The sequence below is a fragment of the Orcinus orca genome, chromosome 7 (genome assembly GCF_937001465.1).
Source record: "Orcinus orca chromosome 7, mOrcOrc1.1, whole genome shotgun sequence".
In the NCBI taxonomy this organism is placed as follows: Eukaryota; Metazoa; Chordata; class Mammalia; order Artiodactyla; family Delphinidae; genus Orcinus; species Orcinus orca.
This window is the reverse complement of record NC_064565.1, coordinates 28410882-28437897: the sequence shown is the minus strand read 5'-3', so window position 1 is coordinate 28437897 and position 27016 is coordinate 28410882. Positions and strand designations below refer to the sequence as shown.

The 27016-nt window shown below is 37.0% G+C and overlaps 1 protein-coding gene across 1 annotated transcript in view; it reads right to left on the bottom strand.

Moving 5' to 3' along the window:
• The window catches only part of THSD7B (thrombospondin type 1 domain containing 7B), a 909478-nt gene that overhangs the window by 583791 nt on the left and 298671 nt on the right, over positions 1–27016 (bottom strand). Inside the window, exon 3 of the mRNA XM_049711955.1 lies at positions 16043–16853. Coding sequence (XP_049567912.1) covers positions 16043–16853 — 811 coding nt within the window. The remainder of the gene's footprint in view (positions 1–16042; positions 16854–27016) is intronic.

Here is a 27016-nt window from a genome sequence, read left to right as displayed (position 1 = left end):
GACGGGGCTGGGAGCTGAGGCTCGGGCTTCAGTAGGAGCGCAGTGAGAAGACTGGGGTTGGCGGCGTGAACACAGCCTGCAGGGGGTTAGTGCACCACGGTTATCCGGGAGGGAGTCCAGGGAAAAGTCTGGACCTGCCGAAGAGGCAAGAGATATTTTCTTCCTTCTTTGTTTCCTGGTGCACGAGGAAAGGGGATTAAGAGCGCTGCTTAAAGGAGCTCCAGAGATGGGCGCGAGCGCGGACCCCAGAGACGGGCATGAAACGCTAAGGCTGCTGCTGCCGCCACCAAGAAGCCTGTGTGCGAGCACAGGTCACTCTCCACACCCACCTCCCGGGAGCCTGTGCAGCCCACCACTGCCAGGGTCCTCGGATCGAGGGACAACTCCTCCAGGAGAACGCACGGAGTGCCTCACACTGGTGCAACGACATGCTGGCCTCTGCCGCTACAGGCTCACCCTGCACTCCGTACCACTCCCTCCCGCTGGCCTGAGTGAGCCAGAGTCCCCGAAGCAGCTGCTCCTTTAACCTCATCCTGTCTGAGTGAACAACAGACGCCCTCCGGCGACCTACACGCAATGGTGGGGCCAAATCCAAAGCTGAGCCCCGGGAGCTTTGCGAACAAAGAAGAGAAAGGGAAATCCCTCCCAGCATCCTCAGGAGCAGCGGATTAAATCTCCACAATCAACTTGATGTACCTGCATCTGTGGAATACATGAATAGACAACGAATCATCCCAAATTGAGGAGGTGGACTTTGAGAGCAAGATTTATTATTTTTTCCCCTTTTCCTCTTTTTGTGAGTGTGTATGTGTATGCTTCTGTGTGAGATTTTGTCTGTACAGCTTTGCTTCCACCATTTGCCCTAGGGTTCTATCTATTTTTTTAAAAAAAAAATTTTTTTTCTTAATAATTATTTTTTATTTTAATAACTTTATTGTATCTTACTTTATTTTATCTTCTTTCTTTCTTTCTTTCTTTCTTTCTTTCTTTCTTTCCTTCCCTCTCTCCTTCCTTCCTCCCTCCCTCCTTCTCTCTCTCTCTCTCTCTCTCCCCCTCTCTCTCTCCTCTCTCTCTCTCTCTTTCGTTCCTTCTTTCTTCTTTTTCTCCCTTTTATTCTGGGCAGAGTGGATGAAAGGTTCTTGGTGCTGCACCCAGGAGTCACTGCTGTGCCACTGAGGTGGGAGAGCCAAATTCAGAACACTGGTCCACAAGCGACTTCGCAGCTCCACATAATATCAAACAGAGAAAATCTCCTAGAGATCTCCTTCTCAACACCAACACCCAGCTTCACTCAATGACCAGCAAGCTACAGTGCTGGACAACCTATGTCAAACAACTAGCAACACAGGAACACAACCCCACCCATTAGCAGTGAGGCTGCCTAAAATCATAATAAGTCCACAGACACCCTGAAACACACCACCAGACGTGGACCTGCCCACTAGAGAGACAAGATCCAGCCTCATCCACCAGAACACAGGCACTAGTACCCTGCACCAGGAAGCCTACACAACCCACTGAAACAACCTTAGCCACTGGGGTCAGACACCAAACACAACGGGAACTACGAACGTGCAGCCTGCAAAAAGGAGACCCCAAACACAGTAAGATAAGCAAAATGAGAAGAAAGAAAAACACATAGCAGATGAAGGAGCAAGATAAAAACCCACCAGACCTAACAAATGAAGAGGAAATAGGCAGTCTACCTGAAAAAGAATTCAGAATAATGATAGTAAAGATGATCCAAAATCTTGGAAACAGAATAGACAAAATGCAGGAAACATTTAACAAGGACCTAGGAGAACTAAAGATGAAACAAGCAACGATGAACAACACAATAAATGAAATTAAAAATACTCTAGGGCTTCCCTGGTGGCACAGTGGTTGAGAGTCTGCCTGCCGATGCAGGGGACACGGGTTCGTGCCCCGGTCTGGGAAAATCCCACATGCAGCGGAGTGGCTAGGCCCGTGAGCCAGGGCCACTAAGCCTGCGTGTCCGGAGCCTGTGCTCCGCAACGGGAGAGGCCACAACAGTGAGAGGCCCACGTACTGCAAAAAAACAAACAAACAAAAAAACCCTCTAGATTGGAACAATAGCAGAATAAGTGAGGCAGAAGAACGGATAAGTGACAGGGAAGATAAAATAGTGGAAATGACTACTGCAGAGCAAAATAAAGAAAAAAGAATGAAAAGAACTGAGGACAGTCTCAGAGACCTCTGAGACAACATTAAACGCAGCAACATTCGAATTATACGGGTTCCAGAAGAAGAAGAGAAAAGGAAAGGGACTAAGAAAATATTTGAAGAGATTATAGTTGAAAACTTCCCTAATATGGGAAAGGAAATATTAATCAAGTCCAGGAAGCACAGAGAGTCCCATACAGGATAAATCCAAGGAGAAATATGCCAAGACACATATTAATCAAACTGTCAAAAATTAAATACAAAGAAAGCATATTAAAAGCAGCAAGGGAAAAACAACAAATAACACACAAGGGAATACCCGTAAGCTTAACAGCTGATCTTTCAGCAGAAACTCTGCAAGCCAGAAGGGACTGGCAGGACATATTTAAAGTGATGAAGGAGAAAAACCTGTAACCAAGATTACTCTACCCAGCAAGGATCTCATTCAGATTTGATGGAGAAATTAAAAGCTTTACAGACAAGCAAAAGCTGAGAGAGTTCAGCATCACCAAACCAGCTTTACAACAAATACTAACGGAACTTCTCTAGGCAAGAAACACAAGAGAAGAAAAAGACCTACAATAACAAACCCAAAACAATTAAGAAAATGGGAATAAGAACATACATATTGATAATTACCTTAAATATAAATGGACCAAATGCTCCCACCAAAAGACACAGACTGGCTGAATGGATATGAAAACAAGACCCATATATATGCTGTCTACAAGAGACCTACTTCAGACCTAGAGACACATACAGACTGAAAGTAAGGAGATGGAAAAAGATATTTCATGCAAATGGAAACCAAAGAAAGCTGGAGTAGCAATTCTCATATCAGACAAAATAGACTTTAAAATAAAGAACATTAGAAGAGACAAAGAAGGACACTACATAATGATCAAGGGATCAATCCAAGAAGAAGATATAACAATTGTAAATATTTATGCACCCAACATAGGAGCACCTCAATACATAAGGCAAATACTAACAGCCATAAAAGGGGAAATCGACAGTAACACATTCATAGTAGGGGACTTTAACACCCCACTTTCACCAATGGACATATCATCCAAAATGAAAATAAATAAGGAAACACAAACTTTAAATGATACATTAAACAAGATGGACTTAATTGATATTTATAGGACATTCCATCCAAAACAGCAGAATACACATTTTTCTCAAGTGTTCATGGAACATTCTCCAGGATAGATCATATCTTGGGTCACAAATCAAGCCTTGGTAAATTTAAGAAAATTGAAATTGTATCAAGTATCTTTTCCAACCACAACGCTATGACTCTAGATATCAATTACAGGAAAAGATCTGTAAAAAATACAAACACATGGAGACTAAACAATACACAACTTAATAATGAAGTGATCACTGAAGAAATCAAAGAGGAAATTAAAAAATACCTAGAAACAAATGACATGGAAACACGATGACCCAAAAACCTATAGGATGCAGCAAAAGCAGTTCTAAGAGGGAAGTTTATAGCAATACAATCCTACCTTAAGAAACAGGAAACATCTCGAATAAACAACCTAAACTTGAACCTAAAGCAATTAGAGAAAGATGACCAAAAAAACCCCAAAGCTAGCAGAAGGAAAGAAATCATAAAAATCAGATCAGAAATAAATGAAAAAGAAATGGAGAAAACGATAGCAAAGATCAATAAAACTAAAAGCTGGTTCTTTGAGAAGGTAAACAAAATAGATAAACCATTAGCCAGACTCATCAAGAAAAAAAGGGAGAAGACTCAAATCAGTAGAATTAGAAATGAAAAAGGAGAAGTAACAACTGACACTGCAGAAATAAAAGAGATCATGAGAGATTACTACAAGCAACTCTATGCCAATAAAATGGACAACCTGGAAGAAATGGACAAATTCTTAGAAATGCACAACCTGCCAAGACTGAATCAGGAAGAAATAGAAAATATGAACAGACCAATCACAAGCACTGAAATTGAAACTGTGATTAAAAATCTTCCAACAAAGAAAAGCCCAGGACCAGATGGCTTCACAGGCGAATTCTATCAAACATTTAGAGAAGAGCTAACACCTATCCTTCTCAAACTCTTCCAAAATAGAGCAGAGGGAGGAACACTCCCAAACTCCTTCTACGAGGCCACCATCACCTTGATACCAAAACCAGACAAGGATGTAACAAAGAAAGAAAACTACAGGCCAATATCACTGATGAACATACATGCAAAAATCCTCAACAATATACTAGCAAACCGAATCCAACAGCACATTAAAAGGATCATACACCATGATCAAGTGGGGTTTATTCCAGGAATGCAAGGATTCTTCAATATAGGCAAATCAATCAATGTGATACACCATATTAACAAATCGAAAAAGAAAAACCATATGATCATCTCAAAAGATGCAGAGAAAGCTTTTGACAAAATTCAACACCCATTTATGATAAAAACCCTGAAGAAAGTAGGCGTAGAGGGAACTTTCCTCAACATAATAAAGGGCATATATGAGAAACCCACAGCCAACGTCGTCCTCAATGGTGAAAAACTGAAAACATTTCCACTACGATCAGGAACAAGACAAGGTTGCCCACTCTCACCACTGTTATTCATCATAGTGTTGGAAGTTTCAGCCACAACAATCAGAGAAGAAAAGGAAATAAAAGGAATCCAAATCAGAAAAGAAGAAGTAAAGCTGTCACTGTTTGCAGATGACATGATCCTATACATAGAGAATCCTAAAGATGCTACCAGAAAACTACTAGGGCTAATCAACGAATTTGGTAAAGTAGCAGGATACAAAATTAATGCACAGAAATCTCTGGCATTCTCATACACTAATGATAAAAAATCTGAAAGTGAAATCAAGAAAACACTCACATTTACCACTGCAACAAAAAGAATAAAATATCTAGGAATAAATCTACCAAAGGAGACAAAAGACCTGTATGCAGAAAATTATAAGACACTGATGAAAGAAATTAAAAATGATACAAATAGATGGAGAGATATACCATGTGCTTGGACTGGAAGAATGAACATTGTGAAAATGACTCTACTACCAAAGAAGTCTACAGATTCAATGCAATCCCTATCAAACTACCACTGGCATTTTCCACAGAACTAGAACAAAAAATTTCACAATTTGTTTGGAAACACAAAAGATCCTGAATATCCAAAGCAATCTTGAGAATGAAAAATGGAGCTGGAGGAATCAGGTTCCCTGACTTCAGACTATACTACAAAACTACAGTAATCAAGATAGTATGGTACTGGCACAAAAATAGAAAGATAGATCAATGGAACAGGATAGAAAGCTCAGAGATAAACCCACGCACATATGGTCACCTTATCTTTGATAAAGGAGGCAGGAATGTACAGTAGAGAAAGGACAGCCTCTTCAATAAGTGGTGCTGGGAAAACTGGACAGGTACATGTAAAAGTATGAGATTACATCACTCCCTAACACCATACACAAAAATAAGCTCAAGATGGATTAAAGACCTAAATGTAAGGCCAGAAACAATCAAACTCTTAGAGGAAAACATAGGCAGAAAACTCTATGACATAAATCACAGCAAGATCCTTTTTGACCCACCTTCTAGAGAAATGGAAATAAAAACAAAACTAAACAAATGGGACCTAATGAAACTTCAAAGCTTTTGCACAACAAAGGAAACCATAAACAAGACCAAAAGACAACCATCAGAATGGGAGAAAATATTTGCAAATGAAGCAACTGACAAAGGATTAATCTCCAATATTTATAAGCAGCTCATGCAGCTCAATAACAAAAAAACAAACAACCCAATCCTAAAAATGGGCAGAAGATCTACATAGACATTTCTCCGAAGAAGATATACAGACTGCCAACAAACACATGAAAGAATGCTCAACATCATTAATCATTAGAGAAATGCAAATCAAAACTACAATGAGATATCATCTCTCACCAGTCAGAATGGCCATCATCAAAAAATCTACAAACAATAAATGCTGGAGAGGGTGTGGAGAAAAGTGAACCCTTTTGAACTGCTGGTGGGAATGTGAATTTTTACAGCCACTATGGAGAACAGTATGGAAGTTCCTTAAAAAGCTACCAATAGAACTACCATACGACCCAGCAATCCCACTACTGGGCATATACCCTGAGAAAACCCATAATTCAAAAAGAGTCATGTACCAAAATGTTCACTGCAGCTCTATTTACAATAGTCTGGTGAAGGAAACAACCTAAGTGTCCATCATTGGATGAATGGATAAAGAAGATGTGGCACATATATACAATGGAATATTACTCAGCCAGAAAAAGAAAAGAAACTGAGCTATTTGTAATGAGGTGGATGGAGCTAGAGTCTGTCATACAGAGTGAAGGAAGTCAGAAAGAGAAAGACAAATACCGTATGCTAACACATATATATGGAATTTAAGAAAAAAAAGTCATGAAGAACCTAGGGGTAAGACAGGAATAAAGACACAGACCTACTACAGAATGGACTTGAGGATGTGGGGAGGGGGAAGGGTAAGCTGGGACAAAGTGAGAGAGAGGCATGGACATATATACACTACCAAATGTAAGGTAGGTAGCTAGTGGGAAGCAGCGGCATAGCACAGGGAGATCAGCTCGGTGGTTTGTGATCACCTAGAGTGGTGGGATAGGGAGGGTGGGAGGGAGGGAGACGCAAGAGGGAAGAGAGATGGGAACATATGTATATGTATAACTGATTCACTTTGTTATAAAGCAGAAACTAACACACCATTGTAAAGCAATTATACTCCAATAAAATGTAAAAAAAAAAAAAAAGACTTTCTGAAACAAAAACTGAGGGAATTTGTCACCAAGAGACCTGCCTTGCAAGAAATTTTAAAAGAAGTTCTTCAGAGAAAAGAAAATAATATAGCTCATGATGACATATTTAACATCATTTAAAAATAAAAATGGAGTAACTATTGTTCAGGCATCCAAAATGGATCCAGGTGGCTATTACGGATACGGTTTCAGACATGTTCCTGCATCACTGAGAACCTGAATTTTCTGAAGTGTATTAAACGCAGGGATACCACCAACCATTTTCAAAACAACATCTGCTAGCAGCTGCCAGCTGCAACCTTATGGTCTCAAGGTCTCCCCCTGTAAAATATGCAACCACTTTTGGACCCCAAATAACCCTTGCTTATCAAGCACCCTTAGTTCTTGACAGCTCCCATCCTAATTCTTGACAAACAATTATGTAACTTTATGGTTTTACCTCCATTTTCCATTTACTCCATTCAAGTACTTCTTGAATACATGTCTCCCGGGCTATAGTCCTCAGCTTGGCTTGAATAAAACTCTCTTCTGTTCCTTATTATAGATTGTTTACTGATTATTTGTGTTGACACTCAGAAACTTGGATCTACATAAAGAAGGACTGTTTGAAAAGGAATACATGAAGGTAAAATAAAATATTTTATTTTTCTTATTCATAATTAATAGATAATTTGTTCAAAATTATAATAACAATCTATTTGGTGGTTATAGGTTATGGGTAAGTGAAATTAATGACAACAGTGTCTTAAGGGATGGGAAAAAGGGATGGGGAATACTCTATTTATAAGGTACTTGCACTATGTGTGACGTGGTATAGTGTTATCTGAAAGTCACTTGGATTAGTTGTAAATTTACATTGCAGACTCTAGGGCAACCATTGAGAATGGTAAAAAAAAAATTAAATAACTGTTATGCTAAAAGAGGAGATAAATGGCATAATATGAAATGATCAATTAAAATTAGAGAAATGGAAAAACAGAGGAAATAAAAAAGTGGAACAAAGAACAAGGGCAGTGAACAAAAAAATAATAAATATGATAGATATTAATCCAAATATAGCAATAATCATTTTAAATGTCAATGATATAAATATAGCAATTAAAGGACTGAGACTGTCAGACTGTCAGGGTGGATAAATAAACACAATCCAACTGTAATCTATAAGAAACTTACTTTAAGTATAAAAATGCAGACAGATTAAATGCAAAGGCATAGAGAAAAATACATCATATTAACAGTAATCAAAGGACCCTGTAATAGTTATATTAATTCCAGACAAAGCAGATGTAAGAGCAAGGAAAATTATCAGGAATAAAGACAGGCATTACATAACCATAAAGGGGTCAATTTTCCAGGAAGACATCACAATCCTTGATATGCATGCACCTATCAATACAGCATCAAAATATGTGAGGCAAAAACTGATAGAACTGCAAAAAAAGAATAGATGAATCTGCTATTATAGTTGGAGACTTCAACACCCCTCTATCAGTAATGGACAGATACAGTAGGCAGAAAGTCAGTAAGAACAGAGTTGAACTGAACAGAACCACCAATCAACTGAATTATCATTGACATTTATAGAATACTTCATCCAACAATAGCAGAATACACATTCTTCTCAAGATTATACAGAACATTCACCAAGACAGACCACATTTCTGGGCTGTAAAACACACCTTAACAAACCTAAAAGAATAGAAATTATACAAAATATGCTCTCAAGACACAATGGAATTAAACTACAAATCAAAAACAGAAAGATGGCTGGGGAACCCCCAAATACTAGAGGATTAAATAGAACATTTCTAAATAATACATAGGCAAAGAAGAAATCTCAAGAGAAATTAAACACTTTGAATTAAATCAGAATGAAAATGTAACTTATTAAAATTTGTGGGATTCAGTAAAAGCAGTGCTTAGAGGGAAGTTTATGGCACTGAATTCACATATTCGAAAAGAAGAATTATCTAAAATCAGTAACCTAAACTTCCACCATAGAATACTAGAAGAAGATCAAATTAAATCCAAAGTAAGCCCAATGAAAATAATGAAAATTAGACTTGAAAGCAATAAAATTAGAAACAGAAAATCAATAGAGAAAATAACTGAAACCAAAAGCTGGTTCTTTGAAAAGTTCAATAAAATCGATAAACCTTTAGACAGGTTAACTAAGGAAAAGGAGGGATGGGGGAGAGGGAGGGGAGAGAGAGAGAGTGGGAGAGAGAAAAAGATATATATAGATATAGATATAGGTATAGATATAGATATATATATAGAGAGAGAGAGGGAGAGAGGGAAAAAACACAAAGCACTAATATCAGTAATGAAAGAGAAGTCATCACTACCACTAATGATGCCCATGAACCCCAAGGATAATAAAATAATATTATAAACAAGCCTATACCCACAAATTTGTTAACTTAGATGAATGGACCAAGTCCTTAAAAGACACAATCTCCTAAAACTCACCCAAGAAGAAATCTATAATCTGAATAGATCTATTATCTATTAAAGAAATTTAATTAATAAGTAATAACCTACCAAAGCAGAAAACATCAGGCCCAGATGGGTTTCATTCTACCAAAAATTCAAGGAAAAAATAATATCAATTCTTGACAATCCATTTCTAAAAATCAAAGCAGAGGACATATTTCCCAACTCATTATATGAGACCAGCATTATCCTAACACTAAATCTAGACAAAAACTTAGTCTTTATGAAAAAAGACTAAGTCCAATATCTCTCATGAACATGTATGCAAAAATTCTCAAGAAACTATTAGCAAATAATATCCAACAATGTATAAAAAATATTAGCAAATAATATCCAACAGTATACTTGGCTATACATATCATATAGCCAAGTATAATTTATTCCAGGTATGCAAAGAGGGTTCAACATTTGTCAATCAATTAATGTAATCTATCCTATTAACAGACTAAGTAAAAAAAATATATAATCATACCTATATATGCAGAAAAAGCACTTGACAAAAACCAACACCTATGATGATAAAAATTCTCAGCAAACTGGGAATAGAGGAGGACTTCTTCAACTTGATAAAGAATATCTACAAAAACCTACAGTTAGCATCATACTTAATGGTGAGAAACCAGATGCTGTCCTGCTAAGATCAGGAGTAAGGCAAGAATGTTCCTTCTCACTACTCCTACTGGACAGCATACTGGAAGTCCTAGATAATGCAATAAGGCAAGAAAAGGAAATAAAAGGTGTACTTACTGGAAAGGAAGATATAAAACTGCCTTTTTTGCAAATTATACGCTTGTCAACATAGATAATTCCAAAGGATCAACAAGAGCAATAATAACCAAAAAGAAAAAAAAAAACCCTCCTGGAACAAATAAGAAATTATAACAAGGTTATAGGATACAAGGTTAATATACAAAACTCAACTGCTTTCTTGTATAACAACAATTAATAATTAGAATTTGAAAATAAAAACACAATACATTTATATTAGCACCAATAATATGTAAAATCCTTAAGTGTCAGTCTAACAAAATATATACAAGACCAATATGAGAAAAAGTACAAAACTCTGATGAAAGAAATCAAAGAAGTTTTAAATATATGGAGAAATATTCCATGTACCTGAATAGAAAGACTCAATATCATCAAGATGTTAGTTCTTCCCAAATTGTTTATACATTATAAGCATTTCCAGTCAAAATCCTGGCAAATTATTCTGTAAATATCCACAAACTGATTCTAAAGTTTATATAGAAAGGCAAAAGCTCCAGAAGACTCAAGACAATATTAAATACAAAGAAATTCAGAGGACTGACACTACTCAACTTCAAGACTTACTATAAAGCTTCAGTATTTAAGACAGTGTGTTATTGGCAAAGAATAGATAAATAGAAGAATGGAATAAAGATACAGGGCCCAGAAGTAGATCCACACAAATACAGTCAACTGATGTTCAACAAAGAAGCAAAGGCGATTCGATACAGAAAAGATAGTCTTTTTAACAAATGGTGCTAGAACAAATGGACATTCACATGTAGAAAAATGAATCCAGACACAGACCACAAGATTTTCACAAAAATTAACTCAAAATGGATCACAGACCTAAATGTAAAATGCAAAACTAAAACTTCTGGAAGATAACATAGCAGAAAATCTGCTTGACCTTGGGTTTGGTAATGTTTTTTCCGATATAACACCAAAGAATGATCCATGGAAGAAATATTGACAAATTGGAATTCATTAAGATAAAAAACTACTTCTTTTTTTTAACATCTATATTAGAGTATAATTGCTTTACAATGGTGTGTTAGTTTCTGCTTTATAACAAAGTAAATCAGGTATACATATACATATGTCCCCATATCTCTTTCCTCCTGCATCTCGCTCCCTCCCACCCGCCCTATCCCACCCCTGTAGGTGGTCACAAAGCACGGAGCTGAACTCCCTGTGCTATGCGGCTGCTTCCCACTAGCTATCTATTTTACATTTGGTAGTGTATATATGTCCATGACACTCTCTCACTTTGTCCCAGCTTACTCTTCGCCCTCCCTGTATCCTCAAGTCCATTCTCCAGTAGGACTGCATCTTTATTCCTGTCTTGCCACTAGGTTCTTCTGAACATTTTTTTTCTTTATTTAGATTCCATATATATGTGTTAGCACACGGTATTTGTTTATCTCTTTCTGAGTTACTTGACTCTGCATGACAGCTTCTCGGTCCATCCACCTCACTATAAATAACTCAGCTTCGTTTCTTTTTCTGGCTGAGTAATATTCCATTGTATATATGTGCCACATCTTCTTCATCCATTCATCCAATGATGGACACTTAGGTTGCTTCCATGTCCTGCCTATTATAAATAGAGCTGCAATGAACATTTTGGTACATGACTCTTTTTGAATTATGGTTTTCTCAGGGTATATGCCCAATAGTGGGATTGCTGGGTTGTATGGTAGTTCTATTTTTAGTTTTTTAAGGAACCTCCATACTATTCTCCATAGTGGCTGTACCAACCAACAGTGCAAGAGGGTTCCCTTTTCTCCACACCCTCTCCAGCATTTATTGTTTGTAGATTTTTTGATGATGGCCATTCTGACTGGTGTGAGATGATATCTCATTGTAGTTTTGATTTGTATTTCTCTAATGATTAATGATGTTGAGCATTCTTTCATGTGTTTGTTGGCAAACTGTATATATTCTTTGGAGAAATGTCTATTTAGGTCTTCTGCCCATTTCTGGATTGGGTTGTTTTTTTGTTATTGAGCTGCATGAGCTGCTTATAAATTTTGGAAATTAATCCTTTGTCAGTTGCTTCATTTACAAATATTTTCTCCCATTCTAAGGGTTGTCTTTTGGCCTTGTTTATGGTTTCCTTTGCTGTGCAAAAGCTTTGAAGTTTCATTAGGTCCCATTTGTTTACTTTTGTTTTTATTTCCATTTCTCTAGGAGGTGGGTCAAAAAGGATCTTGCTGTGATTGATGTCATAGAGTTTTCTGCCTATGTTTTCCTCTAAGAGTTTGATGGTGTCTGGCCTTACATTTAGGTCTTTAATCCATCTTGAGCTTATTTTTGTGTATGGTGTTACGGAGTGTTCTAATTTCATTCTTTTACATGTAGCTGTCCAGTTTTCCCAGCACCACTTATTGAAAAGGCTGTCTTTTCCCCACTGTAAATTGTTGCCTCCTTTATCAAAGATAAGGTGACCACAGGTGCGTGGGTTTATCTCTGGGCTTTCTATCCTGTTCCATTGATCTATATTTCTGTTTTTGTGTCAGTACCATACCGTCTTGATTACTGTAGCTTTGTAGTATAGTCTGAAGTCAGGGAGCCTGATTCCTCCAGCTCCGTTTTTCGTTCTCAAGATTGCTTTGGCTATTCGGGGTCTTTTGTGTTTCCATACAAATTGTGAAATTTTTTGTTCTAGTTCTGTGAAAAATACCAGTGGTAGTTTGATAGGGATTGCATTGAATCTGTAGATTGCTTTGGGTAGTAGAGTCATTTTCACAATGTTGATTCTTCCAATCCAAGAACATGGTGTATCTCTCCATCTATTTGTATCATCTTTAATTTCTTTCATCAGTGTCTTATAATTTTCTGCATATAGGTCTTTTGTCTCCTTCGGTAGGTTTATTCCTAGATATTTTATTCTTTTTGTTGCAATGGTAAATGGGAGTGTTTTCTTAATTTCACTTTCAGATTTTTCATCATTAGTGTATGGGAATGCAAGAGATTTCTGTGCATTAATTTTGTATCCTGCTACCTTACCAAATTCATTGATTAGCTCTAGTAGTTAAAAAACTACTTCTCTGTGAAAGACAGTGTTAAGAGAATGAAAAGACAGGTTAAAGACTAGAAGAAAATATTTTTGAAATACATATCTGATTAAGGACTTGTATCCAAAATATATAAAGAACTCTAAATTCAATAATAAAAAAAAATAGACAAAAGATCTGAACAGACACCCCACCAAGGAAGAGAAAGATGGAAAATAAGCATATGAAAAGATGCTAAACAACATATGTTATTAAGGAACTGCAAATTAAAACAAGGTACTACTACACACCTATTAAAATAGCTAAAATCCAAAACACTGATAACACCAAATGTTGGCCAGGGGGTGAAGCAAAAGGAATTCCCATGATAAAGCCACTTTGTAGAGACTTTGGAATTTCTTACAAAACTGAACACAAATTTATCATAATATCCAGGAACAGTGCCCACTGGTATCTAGGCAAATCAGTTGAAAATTACATTCACATAAAATCTGCCCCTGAATGTTTACAGCATCTTCATTTATAACTGCCGAAACTTGGAAGTGACAGTAAAATGATCATTGGTTTCCAGGGGTCTGGGGAGAGGAAAGTTGGGATCAGTAGAGGCAGTACAAGAGATTCTTAGGGCAGTGAAACTATTGTGTATGATATAGTACAGGTGGATACATGCCATTATACATTTGTCCAAACCCCCTGAAGGTACAACACAAAACATGAATTCTAATGTAAACTATGGGCTACAGTAATGTATCAGTATTGGCTCATCCATTGTATCAAATGTATTACACAACTTGTACTAATGCAAGATATGTGTATGAAACTGTGTATGTGTGGAGAGGGAGTGATGAGGAGATACATGGGAGCTCTAGATCTGCTGTTCAATTTTTCTGTAAACCTAAAATCACTCTAAAAAGTCTATTAATTTGTTGATAAAAAATAGAACATGGTAAAAAAAAACAAGTAAACTATAGACTGAAAACATTCTGTGTAATATTCAATATAGGATATTAAGAAACAATGTTTGTACAGAATCACACATATGTATTCAAACAATAATCACCCAAATCATCTGCTTAATCTTTTTGGCTTCACAGAGGCAGTCAATGAAAGGCAGAAAATCACTCTTCAATGGACTTGCCAAGTTACAGCACATAAATCAGAAAGAAGCATCAAAGATAAAATATGCTCATTTGTGAGTCGAATGGGAAAAAGAAAAAAAAACAATCATCACATTACTTTGCTCTGAAATAGCAGAGGTAGTCTTTGAGCCAGCTGTGGATCCTAAGAAAACAGCAACTGATGCTAATGATCAATTCTAGTAATGAGTATTTCATTGTTTGGTAATTCCAGTACTACTGAAAGGCATCTTAATTTGGAAGAAATTTGGTAATATATCAGTGATTTCATTTAAGACCTTTCAGGAGAAAAGTAAACAGATACTACTTTTAACATATTTCTATGATTTACATCAAGATAAGACCATGTAAAGTAAAACAATTACAAATAATTTTGAAGCCTAAACTATTGTTTTTTGGGTTTTTTTTTTTTTGCGGTACATGGGCCTCTCACTGTTGTGGCCTCTCCTGCTGCAGAGCACAGGCTCCGGACGCGCAGGCTCAGCGGCCATGGCTCATGGGCCCAGCCACTACGCGGCATGTGGGATCCTCCAGGACCGGGGCACGAACCCGTGTCCCCTGCATCAGCAGGCAGACTCTCAACCAGTGCGCCACCAGAGAAGCCCTAAACTATTGTTTTTAAAAGTTTTAGTCCATTCCCTCTATAGGTTTATAATTCTAATTATTGCTGTGCAAGTTAATATTTTTAATCAAATCAATGCCAAAGAAAACATTCTTGGATTAACTTATTGGTATTATCACTACTATAAAATATCTACAATTCAGATGTAAAAGAACCTGCTTAATCATCGAAACAAAGTAAACAAACCAAAAACAATTTTAAAAAATGTAAACATGAAGAACAATAAATATTTACATAATTTATATCCCAAAGTTGAGAGTGAACTTGAATTTTTATCATTATAATAAATGGTTTAGTCTTTTATTACTGTAGTAACAAAAGACCAATTTTTTTATGGAAGGAAAGATTCTTTAAATTCTATAGTGCTTTACAATTTTCAAAAATTTTACACATATGGTTTCATATAATCCCATAATAACCCCGTTTTTCCCCTACCCCTATATTGCCCCTACCCCTTCCTTCTCCCCCACTGGTAACCACTAGTTTGCCTTCCATATGTAGGTGTCTGCTTCTTTTTTGTTTTATTCACTAGTTTGTTGTATTTTTTACATTCCACATATAAGTGATACCATATGGTATTTATTTTTGTCTGACTTATCTCATTTAGCATAATGCCCTCTGAATCCATCCACGTTGCTACAAATGGCAGAATTTCATTCTTTTTTATGGCTGAGCTATATTCCATTATATATATGCATACCACACCTCTATTCATTTGTTGATGGATAGCTATGGCACAAGGTCTATTTTTTTAAGTGACATATTGATAGAATAGATATGTGAAAATAGATGACTTATCCTATATGGTTGCACTACTACACTAATTACACCAGAGTTCAGAGCACTGCTGGCCTAGACTCTAAAATACTTATACTTGAAATTGAAAACTTCTCAAATGAAACTTTTAAAAACTCAAATCGCAAATCTGATTACAATTTTCCTGTTGTAGAAAATCATAAAGAAATCTTACAAAATTACACTGTAAAATATTTAAGTGAATCAAAGATATAAACACTGAAGGCCTCCTACCTTAATGTAGCATTTTTTCCGTCACTTCTTGTACACCAAACCTGGCGGGTTTGGTAACCTATCTCTATGTCGCAGGACTTGGAATGGTGATGTGCCTTGTAACTTTGATGTCTAAAGGTGACCAGCTCCTTCGAATCAGAGCTAAAATCCAGAACAGTTCTTCCACTTAGGTTAAGTTCTTTGAGAAGAGGCAGTCGACATTTACTCCACGGTCCAACTTTAAGGCTAAACATATATTCCTCTGCCCCAAGAGGACAGGAGATGGGAGCATCACAGGCTCTTGACTCAGTCAGGTTGGGACACTGCAACCCTCCATAGAGAGGGGGGGCAATGGCTGAGCGAGTTCTATGCTGTAACTGCTTCCCACATCCCTTGCTACACCTGGACCACTGTGAGAACTCAGAGACCACACAATCCCGCGGGCAAGGGATGAGACAAGCTTGTTCCGTGGGGGGCTGAGGGGCAAAGTGTTCACATATCTCATTCACAGCCACGGTTCTGTTCAGCTTCTGAACACAACGCACCGTCCGGTGCTGCAGCCCATGCTGGGCTGTCACGCACTCTGTAGCCCGAGGTCTGGCTTGCCCCAGGGCGGGAGGAACAAGCACACAGTGGTGCCAATCAGAAACCTCCCACTGGAAGAGGTTTCTGTGCCAGTCACAGACTCGGAAGCAGCTTCTTTCCTTCGGAGGCCTATTGTTCTCATCACAGTTAGACAGGTGACTCGTCCACCCTTCAAAATGGAAACACCAAAGAGCACGACTCTGGAATCCTCCTGGCCCACAGTCTCCTGTACACCTTCCCCAGGGGCCTGTAGGCAGAAAGACAAGGGTGTCAGTTACCCCAAGATTCCACACCACCATCCACACAAAAACGGGTCAATCTGCACACCTCCTGACACAACCAGTGTGAAATTATGAATTATGATGAAAGATATAATTGAGTGGCTAAAAATGTGATTCTACATCAGTTGGCCCTTCTTGAAATCCCCAATCCGTCTCTTACAGCAGTATCAACTTGGATGAATAACTTCAACTTTCTAAGCCTTAGTTTCCTACATAAGGGAGAAGATAATGAAAGCCCTTTGGCTTTTATTATCCTTATTATCCTTATTCTGAGGATCAGTGACATAATGTGATGGGAAGTAGACCATACACATTTAATAAATGATTGGTCTCGTTATAATTATTATGTTCCAAAGCCTATATACCTAACTCAATATTAATACTTTCTCGTTAGGCAGAGTTTCATCTAAAAGAAAAGCCCTAAATCCGGGATTTTAATAAACTAGGATTTTTCATGTTTCCAATCCTTCAGCTCACACCTTAAGTAGCTCAGAAGAGAAACACATTTTAAAAAATAGCTTGCAAAGCATCCTAAATATATTTTCATTTTCCAAATAGCTCTCCTCAGCTCTGGTTTTTGCTTGCAGAGTGAATTGCGTGAAAAAGAAAAATCTTATACAGAGGGGCGGGGTGTGGGGAGAAGGTAAGTTAATAAAAGAAGCAGCAGTACTGAATTGTCTCTGGAAATTCTGCTCCGACAATCCTTGAAATATACTTGTTGGGTAAAGCTTCCAATGTTAGCATGTAATATGCCAAATCTTTTCATTAATGAATTAGTTTTGTGAGAGAGGGTTCAAAAGATGGACAGATGAAAGAGCTACCCACTCATTTTTTTTTTTTTTTTTTTTTTTGTATCTAATCTATAGACATACCAGCTGGCCTCATCCAGGAGGCTGATCATCTATCTTTCCAGGAGGACAGCAAGTAATCACATTTTGTGTCAATGGAAAAAAAAAAAGTTTCCTCCCTTTTGCTTTACTTAAAAATGTAATATGAGCCTGAAAAAAGTGTATCAGCTTAACCATGTTACGTTTAACCCTTTACTAGGTTTGTGGTCATCATAAAGGCATTTCACACCCCGAAAAACATTTTAATTTACACAGGGTGAGAGAAAGAAGGTGCAGTCTTTCTTTCCTTCCCCAAATCTGATCAAACCCCAAATGCCACTTAATTACTTCCTGGACTGTATTTTCATGCACATCCAGTACATTTCTAGGTGCAATAAATGTGTTCACAGGCACGTGCATTTAGGAAGAGACGTGCCTCCCCAGAGAAGCAGGTATTTGCACCTGGGGCCACATGCTGCAATGAGGATCTCTCACTTCAGCAGGACAACAGTTTTGGGGTTCTAATGTACACAGTCCTCCTGGTTCTTCCTCCCAGCCTTGTTCTGGGTGTGCAGATCTGCTGTTCTAGGCAATACCATGTTAGGTACAGTGCCGATGATTTCTGTCTCCTTTCAGTGACCCCACGCTAGAGTCTCCTCTTGATGAAATGGACAGAGGAGTTTTACTGGATTAAGTCAGCCTATAGTCACCAAAATGCCTTTGAGTTTGCCCACACTCTTCCCTAGGTGAGTTATCCCAGCACTGCCTGCTCAGGGTACACTAACTGCACATGGAAAGTGCAGCTTTCAGCACAGGATGATTCAATCAACCATCCTTAATTCTGATGATTTCCTCTTCAATCACCCACAGTTTAGTACTCTGCAAAATGAGAAGTTCATTGTTACATGACAGCTATTTGCAGGCTCCACATGTCTAGATGTTCTGGAGCAGTTTCAGGTCCAGTATGCCATTCCTTATCCGAATCTCAGACCACACATGAAAATGTTTATTATTACCAAAAACAAAACCAGGTTACTCAGTAAAGGACTATTTCAAAAAATACATGGTTGCAGCAAACTTTAAAAATCTAAAATCAGTCTTGACTTATCTAGGAATTTGGGAATAATATATACACACTACTATATATAAAATAGATAACCAGTAAGGACCAATAAGGACTGACTGTACAGCACGGGGCACTGTGGTCAATATTTTATAATAATCTATAAGGGAAAAGAATCTAAAAAGAATATGTATATAAAGAATATATATTCAGTTTATATATATATATATTATATATATAAAACTGAACCACTTTGTTGTATACCTGAAACTAACACACTGTAAATCAACTATACTTCAATTAAAAAAATAAAATAAAATCAGTCTTGAATGATATAAAACAGTTATTGGTTAAAATGAAAACAAAGTTTTTTTGTAAAGCACTGGGTTTTAAAATATAGGCTGTCAGTTTCTCTCTGTTTAGGTACCAAATACACGCAACTCTCTACTTAGGATTTGTTCACGTAAATTAAAGAATATAAGACCAAGAACGTGGAGCCCCTTCTAACTAATCTTGAAAAGCTAACATTTATCAATCTAGAATATCTTACAAAGTGATCCTTATTCTTACTTTTAAAACATCTGATTAGCACATTTTCTTATTATTAATATTCTGTTTTCTTCTTCTAAGTTTTTGCCTACTTTCAAAATTGTTAAGGTAGCTCTTTTTTATTTGAAATCATTAATATTTTAAACTGTATAAATTACTATTCTTCCCTCAGCTTTCACATTTCCATCTATACAGAATTTCACCAAACAGCCAAATTTTTTTCTAGATCAATGGAAGACAAAATATAACTATTAAGAAATAATTACTACCATTTGTTAAAGGCTAGCAGTGGTGTGCTGGGCTTGGCTGCTACCAGGGGACTGTTAAATATTCAGGAACGTTACCAGGTTGTTGTTAAATCATTCATGATTTAAAATCAGCCATGGTGGGAGTATTTACACCACATTACAAATCAAGTCACATCAAGGCTTTTTTTCTTTTAAAACAGAGAGACAGCTGGTTTATAGTATACCAATGGTGATTTCACAGGTGCCTCCCTTCCTTCCTTCCTTCCTTCCTTCCTTATAACAATCCCATGAGGTGGGGCTAGTTTGCTCATTTTATCAGTTGTGGAAAATGAAACTCAGAAGTTACAATGCACACCCAAGGTTATACAGCTAGTGCATGCTAGGCTAGAATGGGACTCCAGATCTGTGGGACCCCAAGCATGGGCTCTTGGCCTGCATTTGAAAAGTGTCTTTTCTAGGGTGTGCATTGGTATGTGTGATCCTACGATCACAAGGCAGATCCGTTTGTTCGCTTAGCTATGATCTCTCCTATTTGTTTGTTAATATTCCTTTGGATATGAGTAGAACAAGTCATCAAGGTGGTGTGTGCGCCATGATTTCCCCCTCCTGACCCTAGAAATTTAGGGCAGCAGCTCTTGCATATAAGACACAAGTGTGTTTATAAACATTAGTCAGTGCATTTAGGAAGGCACAGTCAAGGGAGAATAGTTTTCCCACATGTTAAATCGAACTCTGCAGACCACTGAAAAACATGTGAATAACAGGCAAACGTAAAGTGAATTGGGTATGCTTGGAATGAATGAAAAACAAATTGCAAACAAGACATCCAAGATACAGACAAGACCTCTCAGCAACTGACCTAGAACAATTTGCATTTCTCAGGCATGGAGAGAAAATGTGTTCCAGGATTTATTCAGTTGTGTTTGGAAATGAACTTTAAACACACACACACACACGCACACACACGCACACAATAGTTAAAATCACACAGCCCTGAGAGATTTTGCCATTTCAAAAAATATGCATATTGAAGTAATGAAATGTGACCTGCAGTTTGAAAAATCTTAAATCCCTTGTCTAAGTTCAGAAATAGAAGAGCCAATTAAAATTTTGAGCAGTTGCATGGAGAAAAAGAATATCACTTTTAAGTTTGACATATATATAAAACATATGGTTATATTCGGAATATAAATCTGAGATAAATAACCTAAAGAAACAAATAAGAAATCTATGTGTAAACAGCACTCATTTTATACTTCTTAATTGGAAATAAGCCTCAAGTAATACAAATAAAACAAAATTTTCATTACTCTAGGAGATGGACCCTAAAAGATACTGCTGTGATTTATGTTAAAAAGTGTTCTGCTTATGTTTTCCTCTAAGAGTTTTATAGTATCCAGTCTTATATTTAGGTCTTTAATCCACCTTGAGTTTGAAGTTTCCTTAAAAAACTAAAAACAGAGCTACGATATATGATCCAGCAATCCCATTGCTGGGCATATATATGGAGAAATCCATAGTTCGAAAAGATACATGCACCCCAATGTTCATTGCAGCACTGTTTACAATTGCTAAGACATGGAAACAGCCTAAATGTCCATCAAAAGATGAATGGATAAAGAAGATGTGGTACATATATGCAATGGAATACTACTCAGCCATAAGAAAGAATGAAATAATGCCATTTGCAGCAACACAGATGGACCTAGAGATTATCATACTAAGTGAAGTAAGTCAGACAGAGAAAGACAAATATCATATGATATCAATTATATGTGGAATCTAAAAGATGATACAAATGAACTTACTTACAAAACAAACAGACTCACCGACTTAGAAAATAAACTTATGGTTACCAAAGGGGTAAGGGGGGTAGGGGGAGGAACAAATTAGGAGGTTGGGATTAACATATGCAACTATATGTAAAATACATAAACAACAAGGACTACTGTATAGCACAGGGAACTCTACTCAATACTCTGTAATAACCTATATGGGAAAAGAATCTGAAAAAGAATATATATATATATATGTATAACTGAATCCCTTTGCTGTACACCTGAAACTAACACAACATTGTAAATTAACTATACTCCAATATAAAATAAAAATTTAAAACAAAAAAAAGAGAAACAAAATTTAGAACAATTAAAGGATTAAAAGTTTAATTATATACGTAATGGGACTTTAAATTAACACTTGAAAACATTTCAATGGTATAATAGGAATAGTAATTTTATACTTGTTTATGTGCACAAAGATTATGTAAAAACACCATCCACCTGCAACTCACTATCCTTTCTAAGAGATAAGCACAGCTACTCTGGAATAAACTGTGAAGTATTTTAAGTCACACCAGTCTTAATTAACACGTTAACATTTTGGTTTAGTAAATATTTTGGACACGAAAGGGTAGCATCAGTGAATTCTCAGGTTACATTCACCTTTAAAACCGTGTGATTTCTCTTTTTTTGCCTGTGTTTTTGCAGAAAGTGCAAATTGGTGAATGCTCTAATGTAATATTCCTCTAGAAGCAGAAAAGTGCTGGCAAATTGTATTCTCTTAATTAAGTTATCCTTAAGTGGAGTAGTTTAGATGAATGTATCACCCAAACTAAATCATCACAGGTAAGGCAGCCCGCTGGATGCCTGAATTTTAGGTGTAGTAATCAGTAAGAAGCCTGCCACAAAGAAAAAAGAGTATTCCAGAGAACAGGGAATAAACATATTCCCAGGAGCTTTCACACAGTACTCGCCACTGTTTGAGGCAGCAACCCTGATTTAATACCATTCATGCAATAGGAAGAGATGGTTGCTTTATTTTTAATTTTTTTTCAACCACAGCTTTTATTACCCTGACATTGCTTTATATTTAACTTGGGCAAGAGTACTGAGGAATGACATGAATGACAAACCCAAGCATTAGAGCCCTAAACAAATTACTGGTGGATAATTACTATGCTAAAGCACTCAGCATTATAAAATGTGACATAAAACAGCGCTGATCTACTTGTAAGATGACTCACCTCCAAGAAATGGCTTGAAATTTCTGTCATAATTTTCACATCTCAAAAAGCTTTCACACTGATCATGGAGGAATTAAAGTAATATCTCCATTACATACTGGACAATTATCTAGGAAATCACACTTTCTAAAATACATCAAAGAACCCAAGGGATGAAAACAAAAGCAGCCAGCGAGCATTCCTTCAGTGAAACAACCATTCTTCTTTACCTGCTAGTTGATAAGTAGTGTGTTAGACTCTGGGAATATAAAAATGAATGAGACGTGCCATGAGAACTGTGCACTAACTATAATGGCAACATGCTCATGAAGAGGACATCTGGCCACTCCCTCAGGCCTAGCTACACTGAGTTTGTTCACATTATTAACGATCTTAATTTGGTTTCCCAGAGCTCATTAGATAGAAAGCAGCAAACCAGAAGTTGAGAGGGACTACTGGCGGCAGGTACACGGGTGAAAGTCAGAAGAGATGATAGTTCCTGAGTCTACATTTCAAAACCTATCATGATAATTAACAACGTCCACTAGCAGGGGATGTATAAAGCCACCCAACACTTTCTAACCTCTCAGAGCAAACCTGCTTATTAGATATATCCATTTGTGAGTTATGCCTCTGACAGAAACAGACACACAACATAAGAAATGGAGAAACTGAAAAAAATATTTAATGGGAAGGAATTTAAACACTAATGCATTTCATTTATTTCTTTTTTATTTTATTTTTTAAAATATTTTATTGGAGTATGGTTGATTTATAATGTTGTGTTAGTTTCAGGCATACAGCAAAGTGAATCAGTTATACAAATACATATATCCACTCTTTTTTAGATTCTTTTCCCATATAGGCTATTACAGAGTATTGAGTAGAGTTACCTGTGCTATACGGTAGGTCCTTATTAGTTATGTATTTTATCTGTAATAGTGTGTATATATCAATCTCAATCTTCCAACTTATCCCTCTTCCCCCCTTACCCCCTGGTAAGTTTTAAGTCTATCTCTATTTTGCAGATAAATTCAGTTGTACCCTTTTTCTAGATTCCACATATAAGCAATATCATATGATATTTGTCTTTCTCTGTCTAAGATACTTCATTCAGTATAACAATCTCTAGGTCCATCCAGGTTGCTGCAAATGGCATTATTTCATTCTTTTTTATGGCTGAGTAATATTCCATGGTATATATGTACCACATCTTCTTTAATTCCTCTGTTGTAAAAACAACAAGCACGTGGAGGTTTAACAATATGTTACTAAATAAACAACGGATCACTGAAGAAATCAAAGAGGAAATCAAAAAATACCTAGAGACAAATGACAATGAAAACATGATGATCTGAAACCTGTGGGATGCAGTAAAAGCAGTTCTAAGAGGGAAGTTTAAACAATACAATCTTACCTCAAGAAACAAGAAAAATCTCAAACAACCTAACCTTATACCTAAAGCAACTAGAGAACAAAGAACAAACAAAACCCGAAGATAGTAGAAGGAAAGAAATCATAACGATAAGAGCAGAAATAAATGGAACAGAGACAAAGAAAAAAATAGCAAAGATCAATGAAACTAAAAGCTGGTTCTCTTAGAGAAGATAAAATTGATAATCCTGTAGCCAGACTCATCAAGAAAAAAAGGCAGAGGACTCAAATCAATAAAATTAGAATTGAAAAAGACATTACAATGTACACCACAGAAATACAAAGGATCATAAGAGACTACTACAGGCAACTATATGCCAATAAAATGGACAACCTAGAAGAAATGGACAAATTCTTAGAAAGGTACAACCTTCCAAGACTGAACCAGGAAGAAATGGAAAATATGAACATACCAATCACAAGCACTGAAATTAAAACTGTGATTAAAAATCTTCCAACAAACAAAAGTCCAGGACCAGATGGCTTCACAGGCGAATTCTATCAAATATTTAGAGAAGAGTTAACACCTACCCATCTGAAACTCTTCCAAAAAATTGCAGAGGAAGGAACACTCCCAAGCTCATTCTATGAGGCCACCATCACCCTGATACCAAAACCAGACAAAGGTATCACAAAAAAAGAAAATTACAGGCCAATGTCACTGATGAACATCGACGCAAAAATCCCCAACAAAAAAACTAGCAAACTGAATCCAACAACACATTAAAAGGATCATACACCATGATCAAGTGGGATTTATCCCAGGGATGCAAGGATTTTTCAACATCCACAAATCAACCAATGTGATACACCATATTAACAAATTGAAGCAGAAAAACCATATGATCACCTCAGTAGATGCAGAAAAAGCTTTTGACAAAATTCAACACCCATTTATGATGAAAACTCTCCAGAAAGTGGGCATAGAGGGAACCTACCTCAACATAATAAAGGCCATATATGACAAACCAACAGCAAACATCATTCTCAATAGTGAAAAACTGAAAGCATTTCCTCTAAGATCAGGAACAAGACAAGGATGCCCACTCTCACCACTATTATTCAACATAATTGTGAAAGTCCTAGCCATGGCAATCAGAGAAGGAAAAGAAATAAAAGGAATACAAATTGGAAAAGAAGAAGTAAAACTGTCACTGTTTGCAGATGACATACTATACATAGAGAATCCTAAAGATGCCACCAGAAAACTACTAGAGCTAATCAATGAATTTGGTAAAGTTGTAGAATACAAAATTAATAAACAGAAATCTCTTGCATTCCTATACACTAACAATGAAAGATCAGAAAGAGAAATCAAGGAAACTATCCCATTTACTATCTCACCAAAAAGAATATCATTTTAAAAATTCCACTGCCCTTTTTACAGTAATCAAAAAATACTAAATACTTATTAATACTAAATTAAATTAATACTTATTAATACTAAAACTATTTTCAAGATACATATTTGTGGCCTGAAAAATAAATGTGCTAAAGAGTTCTAACAATTATCTTCAGAAAAATTTAACAGCAACAGTTAAGAGCTACCAAACATTATTTTCATAAGTATATAGATACACTTTTGAAGACAGTTCATGATTCCAAGTTCAAGACCACCACAGAGTATCTGGACTGAATATTTATACTTCCAGTAAGCATACATACTGCTGCTAACATCCCAAGCTCTTTTTGCATGATTGTGTTTTGTTTGACACCTAACAGCATGTTCTAAGTCTATTTCATCACTGTGGACAGATACCTCTGTCACTTATCATTTATGATTATAAATTATTAGTTGCCAGTGGCTAGAACATCCATTAAAAGAAGCCTGACAGCAGAGCAGATTAGAGATATATCTGAATGGCTAATCAGCTAATGCAAACACCACAGAGACAGAAAACCACCTTTTAAAAACTATTTATCAAAAAAACACTATTTATCAATATTTCTGGTTTCTAAAAATTCTGAATCCTAAAAGGGCATCTCAAACCTCATATACTTCATTGCATCTTGACACAAAGTGGGTCTTTTCAGATTACTCAGAGCTACAGCCTGCTAACCAGATAGATTGTGGGAATGGGAAGGAAATCTTATAGCCCACAGGTTTTGGAGGAGGAAAATGAAGTCCCGGCAAATTCAAGGACTTGCTCAAGGTCACACAGTCATTTGGAGCAGAAATGGAATGACAGCTGCCTTCCAGATTCCAGAGGCCCAATCCAGTGATCTTTCCAGTATATCACACTGGCTTCCATTATAACACTCTACAAATGTAAGGGAAGAAAAAGGGCTCCGTCAGTGGTTGTAATCCAAGGTGTAGGGGAGGGGAGGGAGGAAAAAGAGAACAAACAAATGGAAGTCACATAAAAACACACATTGCACAAGCAAGGAACTGCCCGTAAATGCTGAGGGAATTTAGTCTCCTAGATTAGCACCTAGGAGCAGACAGCTGTTCCCAGGGGCCCTTCACAATTGATTATGTGAAATGGGATCCTTCCTGCCTCTGAATGCTTGAGAACACGGACAAAGCTACTGCTCAGGTACATCCAGCAAGGCTCAGGGGTTCAGCACACAAAGAAAGCTTCAGGCACCAATAAGAATGGTGTGTCCCTAGAATAAATATAGCAATAATAGTAACACCTGTCATTTTTGAAATACCTACTATCTTCCCCAAACCATATGCATATTACTGATATTGTTGTGCTTTGCTAGACGAAATCATGAAAGCCTGGGGTCAAAGAGCTTTCTCAAGGTAAACTGCTCGGGTGCCCTGACCAGAGCAGTTTCTGGCACTTATATCGACTCCAAATCTTTCCCACAATAATTGCAATTTAGAAGCCATATCTCTTGAGCAAATGAAGCCTTGAAATGCCCATTGGGTAAAATATATTTAGGAGGGGATTTGTCCTGAGTGCAGCTGGTGTGAGGTGCTCGGGGTCCTGCCCTTCCTCTCCTGCCTACAGCCCCTCAGCCCTGCCTCAATCCCAGCTCAATGGCCTGGCTCCCT